The sequence below is a fragment of the Pituophis catenifer genome, unplaced genomic scaffold, assembly GCF_029215685.1.
Source record: "Pituophis catenifer annectens isolate HBS135680 unplaced genomic scaffold, rPitCat1.0.hap2 SCAF_1, whole genome shotgun sequence".
NCBI lineage: Eukaryota > Metazoa > Chordata > Lepidosauria > Squamata > Colubridae > Pituophis > Pituophis catenifer.
The window spans coordinates 153,039,342-153,062,934 of record NW_027256881.1 but is presented as its reverse complement, the minus strand read 5'-3'; the positions used below and the strand labels follow the sequence as shown (position 1 = coordinate 153,062,934).

General features: G+C 36.0%; 1 protein-coding gene across 1 annotated transcript; it reads right to left on the bottom strand.

Annotated features, from left to right (window-relative positions):
• Positions 1-12,544: 12,544 nt before the first annotated feature.
• Positions 12,545-22,003, bottom strand: SNRPB2 (small nuclear ribonucleoprotein polypeptide B2). The gene is made up of 7 exons (XM_070956492.1): positions 21,817-22,003; positions 20,022-20,101; positions 19,081-19,253; positions 17,376-17,513; positions 15,885-15,938; positions 15,092-15,180; positions 12,545-13,646 (listed from the first exon to the last, which is right to left on the bottom strand). The coding sequence occupies exons 2-7, from the start codon at positions 20,083-20,085 to the stop codon at positions 13,487-13,489; spliced, it is 678 nt and encodes a 225-aa protein (XP_070812593.1). The 5' UTR covers positions 20,086-20,101; positions 21,817-22,003; the 3' UTR covers positions 12,545-13,486.
• Between the last annotated feature and the right edge of the window lie 1,590 nt (positions 22,004-23,593).

Here is a 23,593-nt window from a genome sequence, read left to right as displayed (position 1 = left end):
AAGTTGGTTTATTTGATCAAGATTAAAACAAGGTATCTTCTTACTTCGGCAACCCCCTATGGACTTTCTGCTAACAGCAGGATTAAAAAGAACTTTTCTGGATTTGTTTATAGATAAAAGATAGGATAAGGGATGAAGAGATAAATGTTTGTAACATTAGAGAGGGTGAAGAATCACTAAATTTGTTTATACTTGTAATGAACGTTGGAAGCCACTTTTTTACATATTCTTTTCTCTTTATTGTACTCTTACTTTTTTCTTTTTTTCTCTCTCTTTTACATTTTTACTCCTTGTTTCTATTCTCCTTTCTTTCTCTAAGTTTAGTTTATATTAAAGTTTACCATTATAATCAACATTCCTATTAAAAACCATGCAAATTGGCTGGCTAGCAAAACTAAAACTCTAAAGCTATGCACAGTTACTTGTAGTTTATCATGCTCTTCCTTAAATAATCGACTTTATACATAATAAAATGTATCCTCTGGTTTTTACTAAAATGCTTTGCATGTCAGCTGCCAAGATAGCATCCTGCAAGCTATAGCAAAGCTGACTTTGGAACTTAAATACCTATATCTTTTTCTGAATATTGCTTCCTATAATATCTGAATGAGATGCTCTCATCTTCAGTGTATGTTTCATAAAATGATTTTAGGCTGACAGTACTGCAGTGCATTATATAACATGCCTTTAATTGTAAAAAAAAAACAAAAAAAAAAACTAGAGTACAATATAGCCACTGGAGGTCAGTACAAACCTACCAAACAAATACATTCTATTTTTTTTCAAACATGAATTTCTAATCAGTCCCATCAAAGATGCACCAACAGTATCTTGAAGCAAACAAAAAATGCAAAATGTAAAGCTAGTTGGTCAATTGAAACAGTGTCTGACAAAAAAATGAAAGTAACATTTTTAATATAAAGAACTCAGTTTAGAAACTTACGAGGAGTCTACATAAAGAAAGAAATGTAACAAGGCAACGCAATAATTGAGCATTTGAGAATCTTTCACTTCAGCAGGTAAATGACACAGGAGTTTCCTAGTTTGCATTCATTGTTGCACAGATGACCACATTATTAGCACTACAGGGGATGTTGCTAGTGTCTCCATTGATGACTCTTAGAATGTGTGAGGTCTCCAGTATCTATAAATATATTGTAGTTTTCTAAAAACAAGAAAAAGATAGGATAGGGCCATGATGGCGAATCTATGGCACACGTGCCACACGTGGCACACATAGCCATATCAGTGGACACGCGAGCTCAGCATGCACGTGCCACCCAGCTGATTTTCAGATCTTCTGGGCCCACCAGAAGTAGGGAAACAGGTTGTTTCCTGCCTCCGGAAAGCCTTGGGGGGTGGAGGTGGGGAAGGCCCATTTTTCTCTCTCACCTGGCTCTGAAAGGCCCATTTTTTGCTGTCCCCAGCCTCCAGAGCCTCTCTGGAGGCCGAAAACGGCCCATTTGCCAACTTCCTGTCCCACCAGAATTTGGCAAATGGCTTTTTCTGGCCTATGGAGGGCCTCCAGGGGGTGGGGGTGGGGAAGGCTGTTTTCACCCTCCCCAGACTCCTAGAGAAGCTCTGGAGCCAGGTGAGAGAGAAAAAAGGGCCTACCGGGCCATCGCGTGCCAGGAGGGGGGGGAGCGGGGGGAGTCTCACCCGCATGCATGGGGTCAGGGCACATAGAATTATGGGTGTGGGCACGTACGCGACCCCCCCACCCCACTCCTGGCACGTGATGGCAAAAAGGTTAGCCATCACAGGGATAGGGGATCCAATTTTAATTCAGAAACTTCTATTTCAATTGATATAGGTTCAATAACTGAGAACTATGGATGATTTTAACAAACTGACACAGATGTAGTCCTTGACTTATGATCACAATTGAGCAACATTTTTGTTGCTGTGAGACATTTGTTAAGTGAAATATGCCCCATTTTATAATTTTTCTTGCCACAGTTATTAAAGTTAGTAACACGGTTGTTCTGTGAATCTGGCTTCCTCATTGACGTTGCTTGTCAGGTCACAAAAGAGGATCACATGACAGCTGGACACTGCAATGGTCATAAATATGGGCAGTTGCCAAGCATCTGAATTTTCATCGCATGACCATGGGGATGCTGCAATAGTCATAAGTGTGAAAAATGGTCATGTCATTTTTTTCAGTGCTGCTGTAACTTCGAATGGTCACTAAATGAACACTTGTAAGGCTAGGACTACCTGTATATGCATTTACCAATCTCGCTTTTTCTTCTTCTTTGTTCCCTCTTCTAATCTAAGTGTATCTGTATACTTGTTAATTGTTTGTGCCTATGCCTATATCTTGTAGGGACGCGGTGGCTCAGTGGCTAAAAGGCTGAGCTTGTTGATCAAAAGGTCAGCAGTTCAGCGGTTCAAATCCATAGTGCCGTGTAATGGGGTGAGCTCCCGTTACTTGTCCCAGCTTCTGCCAACCTAGCAGTTCAAAAGCACGTAAAAAATGCAAGTAGAAAAATAGGGACCACCTTTGGTGGGAAGATAACAGTGTTCCGTGCGCCTTTGGCATTTAATCATGCCAGCCAGATGACCATAGAGATGTCTTCAGACAGTGCTGGCTGTTCAGCTTTGAAACGGAGATGTGCACCGCCCCCTAGAGTCAGGAATGACTAGCACATATGTGTGAGGGGAATCTTTACCTTTTTATGCCTATATCTATATATTCGCCTTTGAATCAATAATGATTTTGGCAACTTCAGAGAAAGCATGGCTTGAATGTTAAAGTGAATAGGCTCCAAGCAAAGAAAATTGCTCCAAAGATATTAAGGACCATCTGACATAATCCATGTTTATTGCTGCTTTTTACAATCCAGACTTTAGATTTTGGAATTCCACAGAATGCAAACCATGGATTCTTGCTATTTCAGATATTTAAGGCCACAAGATAAAGACTTGAAGATGTCCAGCACTGAGGGCCCAGTGATCTATCCAGTCTAGAAGGGTAATAATGCAGCAGCACTAATAAACACCTTCTTTCTCCATTGTACCCGATCTAAACACACTGAACCCTCAGTATACCATTCAGAGTTATCAAAAATTGAAATACACCCAAGATTTTAGAGATAGAAGGAAGCAAGTTATCTCCTACTGACCCCTTCTGGAATGCAAAGACAAGAAAGAGACTTGGAAAGATCTTACATTTTATTTCAATATTGCCTTAAGGGATTTTTGTGTTGCCCAGATACTATAACATAGCTGAAAGAAAAAGAAAGACAGTTCCAATAATTCCTACTCTTTTCTGGTTTTAAGGAAACTCTCCACAGTTTCTTCATGATACCCACAAACCCGTCCTTATTATAGTATGTTACTCTGAAACCTTGATCTGCAGCAGTGTTAGATAAAAGAGCGAGAACAACTTCCACTCATAAAGTATAATCAGAATGTAGTTATTTTTTATGCTACTTATACGAACTTTCAAAAATGATAAGTGAATTTAATCTTAAGAGTTGGATTCAAGGGCTCACTGGAGGTCATCCAGCTTGCCAAACCCAGGATGGGTTTGCAACTTTAATGAAGACATTTGCTGTAATGTCCTGAACATGGCAATGATGTTTGAGCGTGCTTTTTATGAGGACTTCTAATGTTCTTTTACTACTGTTTTGATCTGTACAATCTCAAAGGAAGAAATCTTATGGCATAAGGTATGATTTCTTATGCATCTTGCTTAAATGTTCCTTTTGTGATGAATTACTCTTAAACAATAGTGTCTATATTGACATCATTCATTCATCACCCTTTGACATTATACATTGTCTACAGCATTAGATAACCAAGTGTCTGGTTATCCAGTGTAACCCAGGTATGCTATTAAACCAGGGGTGTCACACTGGCACCCCATGGGGCCAGATGCGTCACGTGCAGGCCACGCCCACCCCAGTTCCTGGGGTTAAACGAACCTCACTAAAACTAGACTTGGGGGCAAGAGAGAGGTAAGTGACTATTTTTTTTTAGTACTGGATAACTCAACAGTATCATGAAAAGGTGATTAGGAAAATATTAGAACGTGCAGAAATGAACAGATTGATTAAGGAGAAAGAACATATGATACAATATGGGAATTATTTTATCAGTGATTAGAGAATAAGTAGGTTGGTAATAAAGGAAGGAGATTAAAGAAGAGTAGAAAATATCATAAGATAGAGATGTAAACAATATGATTATTATTAGGACTATTACGCTTAATATTATTATTAGATTTTCATTAGAAGATATGTTAAGAGTGGAAAATGAATTGGTTTACTATGTTCAATATTACAATTGTAAGCTCAGAGAATTAATATCAATGTAATGAATGCTGTTGTAAATTTTGATGGTTATCACACAGAGATATTTGTACCCAAACGACACACTGTTTAAGGGAAGATGGAATGTTTATATTTTTTAAAAATATATTTTTTTTAAAAATAGTACCATGAAAAGCCTTTGATAAACTGACCCCAGGCCAAGATTTTTGAATAGATGGACCTCAGCTTTTGTTTCTCCAAAAGTCCTCCCAATTCCATTTCTTCAGTGGAGAAGTTGTAAAAGATAAAGTGTGTCTTTCCAATTCCACAGAGCGTTATAAACAGGAAAGTTTAGCTCTCAGATGATCTTTGATTTGTGAAGTCGACTTAGAGCATAATAAATGGTAAGACAAGAACCAAACCTTAAAAAAAAAAATAAAAAAAAAATCCTGGAGTTCAATGATCCCCCATGTTCTATAAAACTGGAGACAACAACCTAGGAGAAAAAAAGAAAAACAAAAAACAAGAAGGGCCTATTAGAAAGGTAGAAAGGTAGAAAGGTAGAAAGCTTCAACCATTCTGTCTGAAGTGAATATGCAATGAAACTGAAGAGTTTATTTGACAAGCTAAGCAGTTTAGCTAAGTAGATTGTATTGGTTTTGTTAAGAATTCTTTATGTTTGATGGTTGCTTTCCCTTTATATAACTCTTTCCCAAAAAAATCTTGTTTATTTCTATGGATTTTTATAGATTTGGCTTTATTGGATTGCAGGAATTTTTTTTTTAATACATTTACAGTCATTTCTAAAATTCTGTTTTCTCTTTGTCATTATAGGGTACTGAGTGTAGATTAATGAGGAAAAAATGAATTTCAACCACTGTAGAATCAGGCTGCAGCATAACAAAATTGACAAAATTGAAGAGGATCTTAATACTTCCTGAATGCACTGTACATATGTATGCATTCAAATAACAATATTTGGTAATGCCTTCTCAATTATATTAGAAGCAGGTAAAGCGGTTTGCTTATTTAAAGTTTATAAACTTTAAATACAAACAAGTTTAAGAGAAACTTGTTTGTATTTGCTAAGACTCTGTTAGTAGAAAGGCATAATATCTTTTTGCTTAATATTCCTGGATGACAGACTATTATTCATAAAAGAAATGTGAGAAGGATTCTGGAAGCACCTTCACCTAATGCATGGAGTGGCTAAACAAACGTAGGATTAAATTAGGATGTGACATGGGAACACAGGGTGGTTGTGCAGATATAAGTGAGTGGAGTTCATGAAAGCTTATTCCTTTTAATAAAATTAATTAATTCCATTTATATAGGCACCCATCTCCAATACATGATTCTGGGCAGTTTACAGCAATTAAAAGCAATACAGGTCTAACCCCAAACCTAATCCAATAATAAACATTAAAAAGTGTATGAAACCATTAAAAAAAACCCCATAATCTACAGCTGAATTATAAAAAAAGTCAACCTTAATACAACCACCATATAAAATGCTGGTTTCTTTTTTAGCATTATGAAGAGTTCTGACTTCTTGGCACGCCGATCGTAGTTTGAGATTTTTTTCTTTTCCCTCCAAACAAGGGAGAACTCTTAAAATTTTACTTCTGTTTATATCAAGAGCTCACAGACTATAGGTCTGGATGGAGTTTATGTAACTTCTCCTCAAAATTATTAAGATGACAGAAGCAGAAATTATTAACATCCCTGGGGAATGTTGATATTCATTGCTGTCATTAATTTAAATTTAATTAACAATGCATTTAATTTGTAAATGCATTCTTTGTAGTGTGTGTGCATTCACACACATACACACACACGTCTATAACATTCAAAAGCCAGGTGTGGCTTCTAATTTGAAAAAATGCTGTGTATCTATGCTTCAGGTCAGCTACAGATGATTATGCTGCATGAATCCAGAGTTTTTACTACTTTTGAAAACCCAATATCAAACTACAGATTGAGATGGTGATTTGGAAGTTGGATCAATCTTAAGCACAATTTTAAAAGGAGCCACACTACATTGTTAATTACATTTACTATTTTACTATCCCTTTCCAGCCAACCTGATGGCCTCTCCCTGAATGTACTGAATGCTATTTTAAAAAATTCCTCAGCTATTAACAATAACTCTTGAGGTGAAGAAGAAAATGGCATACGGTTATGACACTTTTATTCCTTTTCTCAGATTTACTAGCAACATGGCTGAGGAGAAATAAAATAGAAAAAGGATACACAGGTCAAAGCTCTCCTTTGCTCCAATTTAGCCAATGCCTCAATCCTATGGTTGCCTTAAGTTAAAAATTAAATGCCGGTTGACCTGAAATTGGACTCACAATAAGACCATACTGAGCCCCAAATCTCTGCCTGAATCCTGAAATAGTACAGCCTTGGATTTATGATTTTTTTTGTCTATCTTGGACATGCTTAAAGGGTTCGAAAAAGGTTAGAATCTAAGCCTGACTTGCACAGAGATGCAAAAAGGGAAGAATCATTAGGAGAAACAACTATTTCTTTTCTTATTCAGACTTCATTTCATTGAAAAGAGGTTCACATCTCTTGCAAGCCTTACAGCATAGGCTTGCTAGAGAAAGACATTTATCTTGTTTTACTGACAATGGAAAGAAACAGCACATATTTCACTGTTTGATCTTTCCCCAAACTTGCTCTAATTCTGACATGATATCATCTGTTCAACTTAATAGGAAGCACAGACATTTCAAAAGAGGTTTATATGTGGGAGGAGGGGGAGATGATTTTGCTTCACTTGAATGGAAACATCCAGTATGTCTGCTGAGTATTTATTTTTTTTTCCTTCTAAAATCAGTCTGAGAGTCTGACTGGAGATACTTTAAGTTTGAATGGTTGGAGAGGAAGAGTGCTCACACAATTAGAACAAGCATGTAGAACTATCAATATCTGTATACAATTTCTGTAAGAATTAAAAGGATTATATTTAAGGAACTATAATCATGATTTTAGAAGAATAAGGAGGAAAATATTTCTTTGGTTGGAAAGGGAAGGGAAGGGAAGGGGAAAGGAAAGGAAAGGAAAGGAAAGGAAAGGAAAGGAAAGGAAAGGAAAGGAAAGGAAAGGAAAGGAAAGGAAAGGAAAGAAGGGAAAGGAAGGGAAGGGAAGGGGAAAGGAAAGGAAAGGAGGGAGGGAAGGAAAGGAAAGGAAGGGAAGGGAGGGAAGGGAAGGGAAAGGAAGGGAAGGGAAGGGAAGGGAAGGGAAGGGAAGGGAAGGGAAGGAAAGGAAAGGAAAGGAAAGGAAAGGAAAGGAAAGGAAAGGAAAGGAAAGGAAAGGAGGGAAGGGAAGGGAAGGGAAGGGAAGGGAAGGGAAGGGAAGGGAAGGGAAGGAAAGGAAAGGAAAGGAAAGGAAAGGAAAGGAGGGAAGGGAAGGGAAGGGAAGGGAAGGGAAGGGAAGGGAAGGGAAGGGAAGGGAAGGGAAGGGAAGAAGGTAGAATAGCTTGAAGACTTGTCAGGAAAATATTTGCTTATACTGTAGCAACAGAAAACAATCTTGCCCGTAAACATTGTGTAAATTTTATTCCCAAGGCCATAACCCAGTCAATAAAACACTCTGCAGAAATGTATTCAATAATTTCAATGAAACTATTTTGTCACACTTGATTAGCTTAGCAGAAATATTCAGCTGAATAGGGAAAGTCATCAATATTTATCATGAAAAATGATGAAGTTTAGATGCTAAACCAGCACTACCCAGTGCAAACATTTACATAGCAATCCAGCAATATTTTCATGCAAACATCTATATTTACATAGCTGGTTCATTTCTTTTCTTTTGGAAATGGTCTTCTTTGTTTTCTGAATGACATGTTGTTATGGAACATCTCTTGTAGAAATAATCAATTGTGCTCATTTGATCCTCCTAATAGTCAAATTATGCCAAAAAAAACCCAGACGAAATACCAACAGTATTAAGAACAATCCATTTCCAAAAATAAATTAGCTTTCTGCATTGCTGGAACTAGAGTAGCTACTATCTTTTTAATTATCATTTGAGATAATTTGACTTCCACAAAGTACCAACTTTTTTTTATTTTTAAATGGATATGGAATAAGGCTGAGACCCAAATAAAAGTGTCAAGGTTCCAAGTAATTTCTCACAGAAACCCCCTCGGCCTAACTCAGTCACTTAGGGCTAGTGGCATGATAATTTCTGCCACCCCCTCTTTTTCAGGGGGCTGCCTGTCATTCAACCCCAATTCCTAATGTTTGAAATCACACCTAGTATCACTTTTCTGGCAATGAAGTCAATCTACCAAAAACTGGAATAATTTCAATAATGGTACCTCCAGACCACTACTTTTGGAGGTATTGTGACCAGAGGATTCAGCCTTTCCTTTTCCTAGGGAAAAATCAAACCACATCATAAAAAATAAGCAGTTTAAAAAAATTGAGGCAGGCAGACCTCAATCTGGCATGTAGTCTGAAAGTAACATCTTTCTTTCCAGAATAGTACAGAATCAGAGAAGATTCTAACGATAGAGGGATAGTAGATATCTTCATAAACATCATCTATGCAAGAAGAAAACATGGTTTTTTTAAAAACCAAATGCCCCCAATCTTGTAGAACAATATTTATACTGTTGTGGTGCAATACTGTGACACTGCTTTCATAATTCTGATGAAAACAGTGAGAGCTACTAAATGTAGATTGCATTCACTGTATACTGTAGATCATATCCAGCTGCCACCGAAATTACTATTTCAATAGTATCATAGACCATTAAAATGATGGTTCAATTCATTCATTATGTGATGGATTAAAACCATTTTTTAAAAAAAGGGAAACCCTGAGGGATGCATAGAATTTCTCATTGTTTCATTGCAAATTAAATTTTAAGGCAAAATATTTCTTATAGAATAAAATGCAGGGCATGGCTAGATGCATGGCAGAGAATGTAAATAGAATTTCCAGATCTGAACTGCAATAACTCTGAAAACCCTTAGATAGCAGATAAGTTTTCTGTCCATCTTTGCCCCTTCCTTGTGGAAACTTGGAAGTGATTTGAACTCAGTGTGTTCAATAACACAAGGGGAAATTCTTAGATGCAGCAGATAGAAAGCAATAAAGACATTTCACTTTTCTCTTCTTCCACCTCACCCTCCCTCCCCTGAACCCTCCCCCTTTCCCCCAGCTCCTGAGATTCAAGAGACTTTCTGGAACTAAGAGAGAGATATATTGAAGCAGTGTTTAATAGGAGTAGCTGATGGGCAGTAGAGCCTTCATTGATTAAAGAGGTCTTTCTCCTCAGAAAAATATGGATGGATCAACACTTATCTGTCCTGCTCAAGATAGGAAAATGTGCTCACACGCACAACTCTGTCTGGCAAAGAGACAGACCACAGAGTATTTCCCCTATGCTTTTGCTTGAGGGATTTCCATATGTAACTCTATTGCATGAATTGAAAGAAGATAGACAAGAAGAGATGGAATAAAGGTATACTGTAATGCATGGCTGAATGGCTGGGGGGATGGCTAGCTAGATGGCTAGATTGCTAGAGTGAGAGATTGATAGATGGATAGATTGATAAATGGATGGATGAATAGATGATGGATAGATTAATAGATGATAGGTATTGATAAAAAAATAGATAATATATAGATAGATAGATAGATAGATAGATAGATAGATAGATAGATAGATAGATAGATAATAGATACTCTTTCTTTCATCAATTTTAAGCAAACATTTAATTTTTAAATATGTTCAGTATTAGCAAATGTCTAATCTGGTGCACTATGGTGAACTTCTACTCTTGCCAAGGAATATAGTACTAATGCTGTATGGGAAGTAAATAAGCAAAGAAGACTAATTCATAAGTAAGAAAAATTGGGGGCAGGATGAGCGCATCAAAAGTACATCTGCAAACATAACCATTTTTCAGCCGCTGCCCTATTTTCAGCAACCAAGGAACAAAGAGCTAGAGATCACAGGCAAGGCACTCCTTTGTATTAGTGCTCCTCATCCGCACCCAGCTTTTTGCTAGCAGGATTGCACAGAAAGAATTGCTCTTTAGAATTGGGAAAGCATATCCAAGGCACAGTAGCAAGATCAGCAAAGGAACCGCAGGTGACATTTTCTCTTCTCTCGTTTGCAAGCAGCCCAATCTCCCTTGCAGAAATAAAAGGGAGGTCATGGAGCTTCTTTTCATCTGAACATTAATGTATGTGTGCCAGGGCAGAGAGAGCGGGGCAAATTCAATATGTTTGGAAATCAACATTTCATCCTCTTTGAAGAACTGCATGGTTCCAGGAGCCCTGCAAAGATTTCTTTTTGCTAAACAAGACTCTTAACTAAACTTTCCAATATTCCACCAAGCACATTCTGCACCAAGGAGATATTATTAATCAATCCACACTGCAGGTTTGTTCCAATAGCAGAGACATCATCAATCCTTTGCTGAATCTAGACAAAAGAAGGATGACATCATGACAAAGCTGTGCCAGTTAAAGCAAACCTTTTAACTCAAGGGGACAACCTGTTCTTCCACACAGAGGAAGAATTTCTTAGAACAGACCATATCCAAGTCGGATGCAAAGCAGTGCAAATCCTTACATTATTCAGACACACGTTCTTTCCCACTCCTGAATAAAATGGTATTTTATTACTTTAAGAATCAGCATCAGCAGCTGATAATATACAGCATCTTCATAACCAGAATTAACCAGATGGTACGTGCATGCTTACTCTTTATTAAATCACCCAGTCATTGATGTGAGCAGCTTTAGCCATTGAAATGATAGGAGAAAATAAATCATTTGGAAGGATCGTTTCCAACTTAGGTGAGTGCAGCACTGCTCTGCTAATCATAAGCCTATTATTATTTTTAAAAATCCAGGTTTCTATGTGAGATTTAAAAAAAAACAACATGGCAGGAGCTACTCATGCAGAAGCCTGAAAAAGTCAGGGTCCCTTAAAGATAGCAGAGAGGTGCTATGCTTGCATTGGATTGGAGCCCATCTTATTTCCCAAGAATGCCTGGCTGTATTAACTATTTTAGTACGTTAGACTGGATTGGCTGGAATCGAAAAAGCTTATGAAGTAGTGATGATGTGACTGCAGAATGCTGCAGCTATCATAAACAAATGCTGGTTGGAAATGCCCAAATAGTATGAATGTCAGAACAGTTGTAAGTTCAAGGACCAGTCATAAAATTACTTTACGACACTATTGTTTAAGTTCAAGCAGTTGCTAAACAGACCAGTTGTTCACCAAGACTATGTGTAATGAAATAGTTGCATTAAGTTTTCTTTGGTTAAGCTTCTACAAAATTGATTCCTTGGTTACATATTTGTTTAAACTCTTATTTGGTAAAAGTTATAAAAATATTCAATAGAGATTAATCCATTTAAGAATTAAAATGAATTTGTCTGGAACTCATTTTAACAAAATCTGAAAGTATGATTTATGCAACAGGCATTTAAATGTTCTAATTCTATACTGTATTTTGTTGTCTTAACTATATGTTGTTCTCCATTATTCCTTGTTTGTCCGTTCTTAGTATATCTTATAAGCCAGTGCTTCAAGTCATAAAAATAGTACTTGATTTTGATCTATAGCATGAATTGTTACTAATCATCTGTATTGTATCATCTTCATAGGGATACAGCCATCTTAACCTCAGCAATATATGGGATTGGCCAAATTCAAGCATAATTCTAGGGATATTAGGAACTATTTCTAGACATAGGACATAGGCAGGATAGCTACTCTAGTAATGCTATCCCACAAAATTGGTACCACTTTTAGGGCCTAAAGTCAGTTGCCTAGTGCACCTACATTCCTTCTAAGTTAAAAAGCTGAGTGTCAGAATACTAGTAATATGTTAAGTAAAATATTGGCATAAGGCATTAGAACATTAGTAAGGCTAAATTTACAATTACATTGCAGTGAGACCCTCTATAGTGTAAAAAATATTAAACCAAGACTGCAGTTCCATCAGGTTGAGTGATTTAGGGCCAATAACTCGGCATAACAGTATCTCACAGGATTGGTGTTTCAGAAATAAGAGAGATCTCCCAGCATGCATTATTATTGGCATAATATTGCTTTCAATTGTGAAAAGATTCTGGATAAGCCTTCACACAATATTTTTAGTATAGGAACATTGTGCACAATAGTGTACTGCTCCTTACCAAGTGCACATTTTAGATGAAAACTGGAAATTTGCAAATTAAACGGTCTTTCATACCCATCTCTACATTTATGAATATATTTACATAACTACACCATCAGATTTGAGATATTATCTATTATTAGACAATGTAAGCATCGCTGGTTACATATATTTTCATATTTGGCATTGAGTCATCCCATCAATTACAGTAGTCTCTAAAGCAAAACTTTTTAGAACAAGTTTAGATACAAGGCAAGTTTTTTTTTCCAATTCTACAAACGTACGCCCATCCATATGTATAGATGTCAATGTGACGAACAAGTACAATCCCACTGTGCCTTATTAACTCCTAATGAAAATTTGGAGGCAGGAGTGGGTGGAAAACTTTTTCTCATCAAAGGTGGCATTTGCTTAGGAGAAATATTTCTAGAGGCCATAATAAATAGAGATGAAGTTGGTAGGAAGCAGAGATCAGTACAAAAGGAAATGAGGCCACCCACTTTCTTCACTTCCCCAGCAGTTATTCTAGGGTGGGCATGGCTCCCCCCTCCCTTGCAGGAAAATATTATTAGGGCAAAACTCATTCCTTATAAACTTCTATGTTGGAACTTGGATCTTTGGAGATGCTAATCATAACTGATGAAATGTAAACAACTTCAGATTAGAACATTCAAAGATTGCCAATTTCTAGACCAGTAATTAGCTAAATTTAATAATTTTGATCACATAAAACATCAATCAAAGATGAACTCTTAAGAAACAGTTTTATTTCTTATTAAGCAACTTGTAAGGATCTGAAGATCACAATATCTTAAACCAATTTATGTACATCAACATAAATTGATCAGTGGTCAGTGGTCAGTTGAAATGTTAGCATTCCTTGAACATGTTTAGAAATGCGAACATGCCGACTAGATGAAATCCCAAAAGTTTTATATAACATAGTTTCCTTAAAATTAAGGAACCATCCTTTAATTTATTCACCCCTGCCCTAAAAAAACCCATGGCACATGAAAAAAAGCACGCAAACAAGTTCTTTCAAAAAATGTGAGTTCACTGCCATCACTTTTTGGCATACGTAATTTTCATTGCATGTGATGGGGTAATTTTAAATCCTTGGAGGGCATCCCGAGCAGCTCCAGCCTGTCCTTCATTTTCAAATTCCACAAATGAAATGTCATGTCTACCAGGAACTAGGCGCACTTCTTTAAAACCAGGGAACCTAGACAAAAAATATTATATAAGTTTTTATTCTTTATCATTGCCAGTCATGGAGCTAGACTTACTCTCTTAACAAATGATAACTTAAAATCAAAATTCATTATTAAAGAATAATTGAACACTACTGATCTGGGCAAGCCAGAAAAGAAAGAGGAAAAGCAGTAAACCGTTTTCCACCCAATGAAAACGGTGTAATTAACATACAAAAAATTCAAGTTCAGAAAAGTCTGTAACGATGAAGTTCATAATTAATGTAACTCCTTAGGCACCAGATAGTAAACTCAAGGTTCTGCTAAGTTAACTATGCAAAAATTGTATTCAGCCTTCAGCAAATCTGCAATCTGTCCTACATACAGTACTCTTCAAACACTTCCGTATTCTATAATTTGTCATTAAATAATCATTAAAATAAAAAGCTATCTTCAATTACAGTGAAATGGAATTAGCAACAATTAGAGGGAGGAGGCAGTTGAAAAAAGTGAAGAAAATGGATAAAATTAATATGGCTGTGAGAGAATTTCACTTGAATTGTGATTTGATGGAATATCTGAACTGAATTGCTTGCCAAGTCAACTCAGTTATTATGTATTATTAAGCTTGTATACTGCCTGACTCCCAACTGCTCTGGCATATGTAGATTCCAAACCAATTCAAAAATTGGATTGAGCAGACCGTTCAAAATGATCTAAATGTTTCAATATTTTGAGTCAAAGTCCTTTTCAAACAGAATCAACACTTTGAACCCAAAGGACAAATAAATTAAAGCTCATCTGTAATAAAATGACAGCAACCTCTATTAGCACACTGTTGAATATTAGGGCCAGAAATATGGATTCATTCAGTTTGAGCAAAAGCTGGGATGCCTAATTCTTAGATCAGGACTCACCATGCAGTGAATTTCCATTCTTTAAATAATTATGAGTGAGTTTGAAAGGAAGTAGTGTTGCCTTTCCTATTCTGGTGCTCTTAGGTACATGGCATGTTCATTTTTAACCATGCTGGCTAAGAATTTCAGAAGCTAACATCCAAAAAAACAAACCTGTGCTAGGCTGAAGTCAAGATACCTATACTAGGAACATATCATTTGTCTGGATTTAAGCATGCACAAGCACACACATTTACTGTTCAGTCATACAACCGTATAAAATCATGTGCAATCAGTATAATATTCATAAACATTTCATCTTAAACTAGGAAGCCCTGCTTCTTTTGCACTGTTCATACATCGTTCTTGAACAACTCTAGGAAACTACTACAAATAAGAAAAGATCAGTAAAAACTACATGATCTCAGTCCTGTGTTTTCACAGCTTTAATCTATGTAAAATTGTTGACAACCAAACCCATGTAATTTACTAAATCGATTTCAGGGAGCTATATTTTGAAGTAATTACATGCAATATTGCAGCTGACATCTTTGGAAAAAGGAGAAAACATATGCACTTACTGATTAAATAGCATTGATAACATCATTTCATTTGTCTCTTCTGGTAGGTTGTTGAGGAAAAGTATATGGTTTGGTGGATTATCAGGCACCTGTAGTAACAGATACAAAGTGATATAATAAAGGACAGAACTGGGACAAATATAAGCAGTTTCGATATTTCCTAAGTTTCAAAATTAAGTAAGGAAGCCTAGAATAATCTGGAAAATAACCTTTTTATTAAAGAGTCAGTAAAGTTTCAATGAATTAACTCAATTTCTTTTACTGAATTTAGTGAAAAGCCTAGATCTGGAAGCCAGTGGATACATTTGGAATTCTGAATGTCATCAGGGTTACTGCAGAAAATACCTTCTGTGGTGACCATAATCTGTTACCAAAAAGATATCTAGCAGAAGATGAACTGATAGATGAAAGATTATTCTCTTTCACCTACTATCATCTTTTCCTAGGAAATAGATACCATTCCAATACCACACAAGATAGAAATCAATATTTGTTTTATTTTTTATGATTATCTACAGGACTATGTAAAGACTAGATTCAATCTTGGGAGATAAAAAATATTTTTGAATCTTGCAGCAGATTAGCTTTCATTATAAAAAAAAATTCTTAAAACAATAAATCAGAATATAAAGAATCTGATTTTTCCTGTCCTTACTGCAATATTAAAGTCTGAAGCAAACAACTGGTTATAAATTTATTCACAAGAAATACATCTGCTTGTTTACACAACGTTATTCTAAAAAGTCAAATACAATGATGGGATGTTTAGTTGCACTAAGGCAGTAAGATTTACCTGTTGATTCTGTGAAGCATTTGCTTGAGCATTTGCTGAATTTTGATTTGCTCCCTATTACAAAATAAAAATAGTGTTTAGAAATCTTTATTCTTTTTAATCACACAATTATATTACAAGAATAAACTTTATAGACACAAATACAGAACAACTGGCTCATTTCAAAAAAGAAATTTAAGAGGCCCAGAATAGTTAGGATGCAGTGATTTAAGGAGAAAACGTAATTTAAGAATTGACAAAAATCCTAGAGTTTTAAGACACCTAGAAGCTATATCTAAGGATCTTTTTTGCCATAGCAATTTTACAAAGCACATTGTACGTTTATGGGAACAGGAATCTAAGAAATTGTACTGTTTCATACAAGAGTTTTATCATGCAGTGTTTCTAAATTTTCAGATTTTTACTCAGCTATAAGAAGACAGAGTAATTGTCTGCTTGGAAACTTTTTGTATTTTCCTACTGTTTCTTCTGCCTTTTCTATAAAATTTTTAAAAAGTAATTGAATAGTATTTTTAATAGCATTAGGATAGGATGCATTTTAAAGGAGACTAGACAAGTTACCTATGGGGGATGTTTTGATAAGTAGTATTTGGGTTACGTCCATTTGTTTAGCAACAGTTCAAAGTTACAACAGCACTATAAAATGGATTTATGACTAGTCCTTGAAGGCTGGTCCTTGGCTGTGGCAGTATCCCCACAGTCATGTGATCAACATTCAGGCACTTGGAGATCTTCTCTTTTGCTGTCTCCAACTGATCTTGGTGTCTTCTTCAACTGCCTTCCTTCAGCTCTGTTTACCTGAAACCCTACTAAACAGGTGCTCTGCTGGCCATGCTGGGCAGGTGGCCCTGCCTCCCCCTCTGGCACATAAAAGCCCTCAGCCAAGTAGCTGTCAGGAATCACCACCAGGTATTTGGCCATACACAGGAAAGGCCTTGAAATCTTCTTCACTTTATTGCTGCTGAGAGGATTGCCTCAGTTGGTAGTGGCATGCAGCACAGAGGAATCACAGCCTTGGCCCTTTCGATTCCCAGGAGTGGCACCCACCTGCTCACAATCCCTAGCACTCACCTGCAGCATTTGCCCTCCATCCTACCTCTGGCTTGCTTGCCTGGAACTCCTGCCTCTTCCTACATTGCAGTGGTATGAGGTCCTCACAACTGGGACTGCCAAGATTGCCATTACTAAACAATGTGTTCATGTGATCTTTTACTTTACTACTACATTGCTTAGTGAAAGGAATTTTGATCCCAATTGCTGTCACAACCCAAGGACTACATGTATATAGATCTAGACAGTGAACAAGGGATAAGCCTCAACGACTTAAATAGCCTCTTCTATTATTCATCTGGAAGCACTCCGAGGGAAACATATGCCTTTCATTCAATTTACAGAGCAAAATGTCAAGAACGTTCTAATGAACATATAGAGCTTCATGACTTATTTGTATTGCTTAAGTCTAATGAGAGATATGCTAAAAATGTTTCTTACCTGATTTGGCTTTTTGGCAGCATTTGCAGCCTGTTCCAAGGATTTGGTCTTCTTTTTCTCTTTTCTTTTCTCTTTATCAGCAAATGTACCACGCATTTTAGAAATTACTTCAGAATCTGTTTTTGCATACTGAATACGCTATTTTCACAAAACAAAATTTCACAAAAACAATATTTAGCGGTAAGATCAAGAATAATCTAAGAGAAATCAATATGAATTCAAGTGCACAAAATATCTTGCTCTTTAACTCTCTGAAAAGTTTAAAGCATATTCTATACCGAGATCTAGAGATGAATAGAATCCCTTGCACCTGGGCTGCGTGCACTGAAGTATTTTGGGCAATTTACTTTCAAAAATTGCAACATTATTCCAACAGTGAATGAGTAAAATGAATCGTTAATTACAGCCAAATGTCAGAGATAAAAGGTACAACTGAAAATAAGCAGACTTATATAGGCAATTGAGATAGTTGATACAAAAAGTATGCTTATAACTGTGGATGACCTTTCGGTAATTGATGCCTGCTTTTCACAGCTGCTGCACAGTATTTTACTATGGTCTGAGTTATAAATGATTTACAGTCTGAAAAAAGGATGAACATCTATTTATTGTCAGACTGTCCAGGGTGCCAATGTAAAAGAGGTAGAATACATATGAATATTCCTAAAGCTGGCATAACAAAATAACGTCGGAATGTTTTCAACAACTTCCACATGGCAAATATATTGCTCAAATGGATTTTAGAATGTTTTTCCTGTGAATAACAATAACAATAACAAAATAGAGTGCATAGTCTAGAAGAAAGCTTTTTTTAAAAAATTGGGGAATGTCAGTAAGAGGAGATAATTGGCTGTTTCCCAAAAACCTCCTTTCACCCAAATTCCATTTCTCTCAGAAGTCACAATGTTATTTACATTAGGCAGTGTCTCCAGCCAATAAAAATGTTAACAAAAAATACAGTTTTCAAATAGAGAATGACAATTCGTGAATAAATGTTCATCAAATTCACTTAATTCTTTCATATGTTCAAGTGATGTTTGGATCTTCGAAATGAACTGTTCAAATTCATTTTTTACATAAAGTGAAATCTTAATTTTGTGGACCTCAATACAACAAACTAAATTTCAAGTGATATTTATGTAATTTTACCAAATAAATGACATAAATGGCTCTACTTATACATTTATATTGAAACTGGTATTCATGAATGGATACCCTTCCTATAATCAGACCATAAATGCAGTTCCACTTGTTTGTAATCAGTGCAAAATGGAAGTTTTCTTTCTATATGGATTCTAAGATATTAGAATTATAAATTATTTTAAAATTCTACTGATTATACAAAATATGCATCATAGTTAAAATAATTTATATTCAAAATGTTATTTAAGAAAATGAATTGATATGCAACCACTTTTACGTGTTCGGCTTAGAATTTGGTTTCATTACTCCAAATAAGTGGATATGTAGGAGTTTAGTAATATTCTTCTCTGAACATTGGTATTAACCACTGAAATGAAAATTAAAATATCTATTTCCATCTATAGTAGTTATGGCAGGATATATATATAAAGGGCCTTCTTATCATATTGTGAGTTAATTCATAAAGTTACAGTTTAAGAATGTAATGAAAAATCTGAACTTTGTAAGAGACTGTCTACATGACTATACTGTTATGTTTCGTGATAAAAATTTAACAACTTACCATTGGTTTGCCATAAAATGGGAAACCTTGTAATTGCCTCAGAGCATTGGTGGCTGATCCAAGCTCTTTAAATATAATAAAGGCTTGTCCCCTCATCTTCATTGTTTTTAAAGCCACAATATCCACCACATGACCAAATTGGGAAAATAGTGCATATAAAGATCTTTTGAGTTCTGTTAGGAAAAAAAGGAAAGGAAGTTGCATTATTTGTAGCTATCTACTTAAAAGAACATTCAGTACTTTATAATTAATAGATTACCATATTAACTATTATTATAGTGAGTATATGATTTGAATGCAGAAATTCCTATCTCCAAATGAAATCTTTACATAGAACTTAAAATATCTGAAAACCAGGAGAATTCCTATCAATAATCAGTACAATACTGGACCAGAAACTGTTTATCTGACTCAATAAAAGCAATTCACAATGTGGTTATCTTTGCTTCTAAGATACAGGTGACAATGGTTTAAAGTAGGGAATAGATTAACAGAATCTCTCAACCTTATTTATACATGTTCTGGAAACATAAATGTATCAAATACTATTAGATTGATTAATCTGCATTTTCTTCAGTCAATAGAAGCAGGTTTCTGGATACCAACTGGTGTGATACAGACAAAAGGATCCTATAGCATTCATCTCTCTCTCATAAACATCTAGGTGGGCACTGGGGGATTAGATCTATGACATATTTCTTCAAATACATTATCAGAGAAAAGGAGCACAACCTACTGTAAGGACATTGTGTTCCAAGTTAAAGTAACTGTAGATTTGTGACTTGGAGAAATTAATTTCCTTTCAAAAATTTCCTTTCAGAAATTAATTTCCTTCCAAATTACAATCTGCTAAAAACCAATTCGTGGCTGATAAAGAAAGGAATGAGAATTGCATATGTTCTAATTCATTAGGATACAATTAGGAATAATTAATTTCATACCTTCTTTTTTAATTTTATCATTCACATTATTGATATAAAGAGTATGGTTGGGTCGAATATCCATCTTCCAATAGGCTGACCTGAAAAATAAGATATAGCACATTCATATATCCTAGTTTCTCCAAAAAACTAAAAGCACCATACATTAAGACTATGTCCACTAATCCACAATGACTCTTCAATCAAAAGGCAAACACTGATTATTATAGTTATATACTTTTGGCGATGGGAAGGGGAGATCCATCACCATAAGGATATATATATAGAAAAATATATATATTGAAATTTCAGAAAATAACAAAAGAAATTGTTCGTCACAACCCAATTGTATTTTTATTTTTTTTTTTAATTTGATTTATATGCCGCCCTTCTCCGGAGACTCAGGGCGGCTTACAATGCGTTAAGCAATAGCCTTCATTCTTTTGTATATTTTATACAAAGTCAGCTTATTGCCCCCACAAACTGGGTCCTCATTTCACCTACCTTAGAAAGGATGGAAGGCTGAGTCAACCTTGAGCCTTGGAGAGATTCGAACCAGCAGAAATTGCAGGCAGCTGTGTTAATAACAGGGTGCACTAAACCCTTGTACTATCAAGGCTCAAGGTATTCTGTTCCATAATAATAATAATAATAATAATAATAATAATAATAATAATAATAATAGTAGTAGTAGTAGTAGTAGTAGTAGTAGTAGTAGTAGTAGTAATAGGAGCCCTTGGAGCAATACCCAAAGGGCTACCCTGCTATTTAGAAATTCTAAATTTGCCGGACTTGAACATTTTGACTCTACAAAAAACCACCTTACTTGGAACAGCTTACATCCTCCGACGACACCTTAACAGTTCCTAGGTCCTTGGTTAGGACTCGAGCTGCTGAGCTATTAACCAGCCTCAAAGGCTGTGAATCTCACTAAAGATTAACTAATAATAATAATGATGATAATGATATAACAACACTGCAATAACACCAGTGGAACTGCAAAAAACTGCGCTACTTGGAACATCATGCATCTTAAGAAGGTACTTGGTTGATACCTAGGACACTGGCAGCAACTCGTATCAACCATTAGCACCAGTCAATGGTATTTGTGATGCATTTTTGAATATTCAGTTGACTGAGTTTCATATTTAATGAATAAAAATAATTATAATTTTATTGTCATTGTACATGTATACACAGTATACCCATACAACGAAATTCACTTAACACCCAAAGACCAGGTCCAACACACATAACAATCCCCAAACACCACCCCCCACAAATTCCCCACCTCTAAACTACCCAAACATCCACACAACAGACCAAGTAATGCTGTCCAACGGCTCACTAATGGTGGCCCTTTAGTTCATTAACTGCAATTATAGCTCTGGGATAAAAACTATTCAGGAAAAAAAAATGTGACATAGAATCTAAAACATCTGATCAGCAAAAGCACTGGATAAAAAGCATTAGCAGTTATATTCGAACAACAAAATAAAAAACTTCGTTTGACTGCTTCATTGCAAATTTCCAAAGCCATTAAAAGAAGCTAATTTCATTAAGTGGCTTTCAGCAAAGCACCTTAGTAACAGGAGCGCCACGTAAAGTGCTTTACTCAGCTATACTGTATTGTCGTTACCAATAATTTCTTAATTCCTTCCAAATTTTCCTCTCGGCATTACACTGGGGTGTGACTGCCCCACCGAGATCCCCGCCTGTAAGGAGGACACGAGGGTCCCTCCTCTTCCTCACCAGCGCGTGATTCACGCTCTATCACACAAGGAGCTCAAGGAGCCCGCGATTGCGTCGCCCTCACCTTAAGAAGCCCGGGACGATAGAGAGGGAGGACAGGAGAGCCGTTTCTCCCCTAAAAAAAAAACAAAACCGGAATAACTGCCGAACCAAACAACTTTGTCGTTCTCCCCCTTTTCTCCGCGTGCCAATACCTCCTCCTGCTCCTTCCGTTTCCGATTAAGCCCGTTTAGAAAAGGCTACTCGTTCAACCACTTCCGGTGTTCCACAATTTATAACCATGAAGAAATCTATCGAGCTGGGGCTAATATATTGATATCTTTAACTTCCGGTTAAAAGAGGCCGGGGGAGGCGTCATTCTGGGCCCTCTAGGCTATATCATCTCTGTGATAACCCGCCGTATTCTGGAAAACTTGTTCAAATTTAAGCCGGATGTGGTATTAACTGAGTTGAAAGAACATAGAGCTATAAAATAGAAGAGGTTACACTCTCTTCCCGTGACAATCAAAATTGACTCCATAGTAATACTTGTCGCACTCCCAATCGTCGATCTTAGGCTGCACAAGGGCGCATGTTTCATTGGATGCTCGTATTCTAAGAAGCTTGGATTGTCTTTTAATTCGATAATGGGAACTTCGATAAGAAGAATTGGGTGTATTATATGTGGCTGCCTGAGGCTATTAGTAAATGCTGTTTAGTAAATGTAAATGCTGCTATCCCCCTGTATTGATATTAATACATATACCATATTAATACACTAATACATGCATACTATACCCAATAACACTATTTTGGCATTTGCAATAGAAAACTCCCCAAATGGATCTCTTTCAAATAATAGGAACAATAACATTAATACAGGTAGTCCTCGACTTGCAACAGTTCTTTTAGATTTTTTTATTATTTTTATTGGCCAAGTGTGATTGGACACACAAGGAATTTGTCTTGGTGCATATGCTCTCAGTGTACATAAAATAAAAGATAGTGACCATTTGAGTGATCGTTTGAAGTAACAATGGCACTGAAAAAAAAATGACTGTTTTTCACATTTACTGACTTTTAGCATTCCCCATGATCATGTGATCAAAATTCAGATGCTTAGTAACTGACACATATTTGACAGTTGCAATATCCCTGGGTCATATGATCATCTTTTGCGACCTTCTGACAAGCAAAGTCAACAGGGAAGCCAGATTCATTTAACAACCTGGTTACTAATTTATCAACTGCAGTGATTCACTTAACAACTGTGGCAAGAAAAGATGTAAAATGGGGCAAAATTCACTTAACAACTGTCTCAGCAACAAATTTTGGGTTCAATTGTGGTCATAAATTGAGACAACTTGTACTCAAATAAAAAATAACGAACTATCCTTTCAGGTGCACCTGTTTCATTGCATAAGAATTTAAGAGGGCAAGTTCTTAAATATAAATAAATAAACAAAAAAATAAAGGCATCTTATTTCTAGAGGCTCAAAAGGCACCCTCGTTTTGATTTAGAATGACTGGGAAACCCTTTTTCAATGAGCTTTCAATTCTAGCAGATTGGTGCAGGGGCCTCCTCCATATTTTTGTTCTTTTGCTGATTTACTATTTTATTTGTGCATCTTTATGTTGTTCCCTCCCAAAATTGTAAGATCGGCACTGTTAAAAATATTAAAATGGTAACAACAGATTGGAGATTAAAATTTATTCATCAAAAATTGTATTTAAATTGTACTGGATTCCCCAAAGAATGTATTTGAAAGGATATTTATGTTTTTCTGTGCTGGAGGTGTAAAAATGACAGTATACTGATGGATATGATAAGGGCATATGGACATGTAGTATTTTTTAGGATT

Bases quoted from the DNA above. Each gene is read 5' to 3' on its own strand.
- SNRPB2 (XM_070956492.1), bottom strand. From the start codon at position 20,085: ATGGATATTCGACCCAACCATACTCTTTATATCAATAATGTGAATGAT. The intron at 17,514-19,080 runs GTAAGTTGTTAA...TTGTGAAAATAG, and splicing joins CATTTTATGGCAAACCAATG to CGTATTCAGTATGCAAAAAC. The intron at 13,647-15,091 runs GTAAGTGCATAT...TTTTTTGTCTAG, and splicing joins TTATCAATGCTATTTAATCA to GTTCCCTGGTTTTAAAGAAG.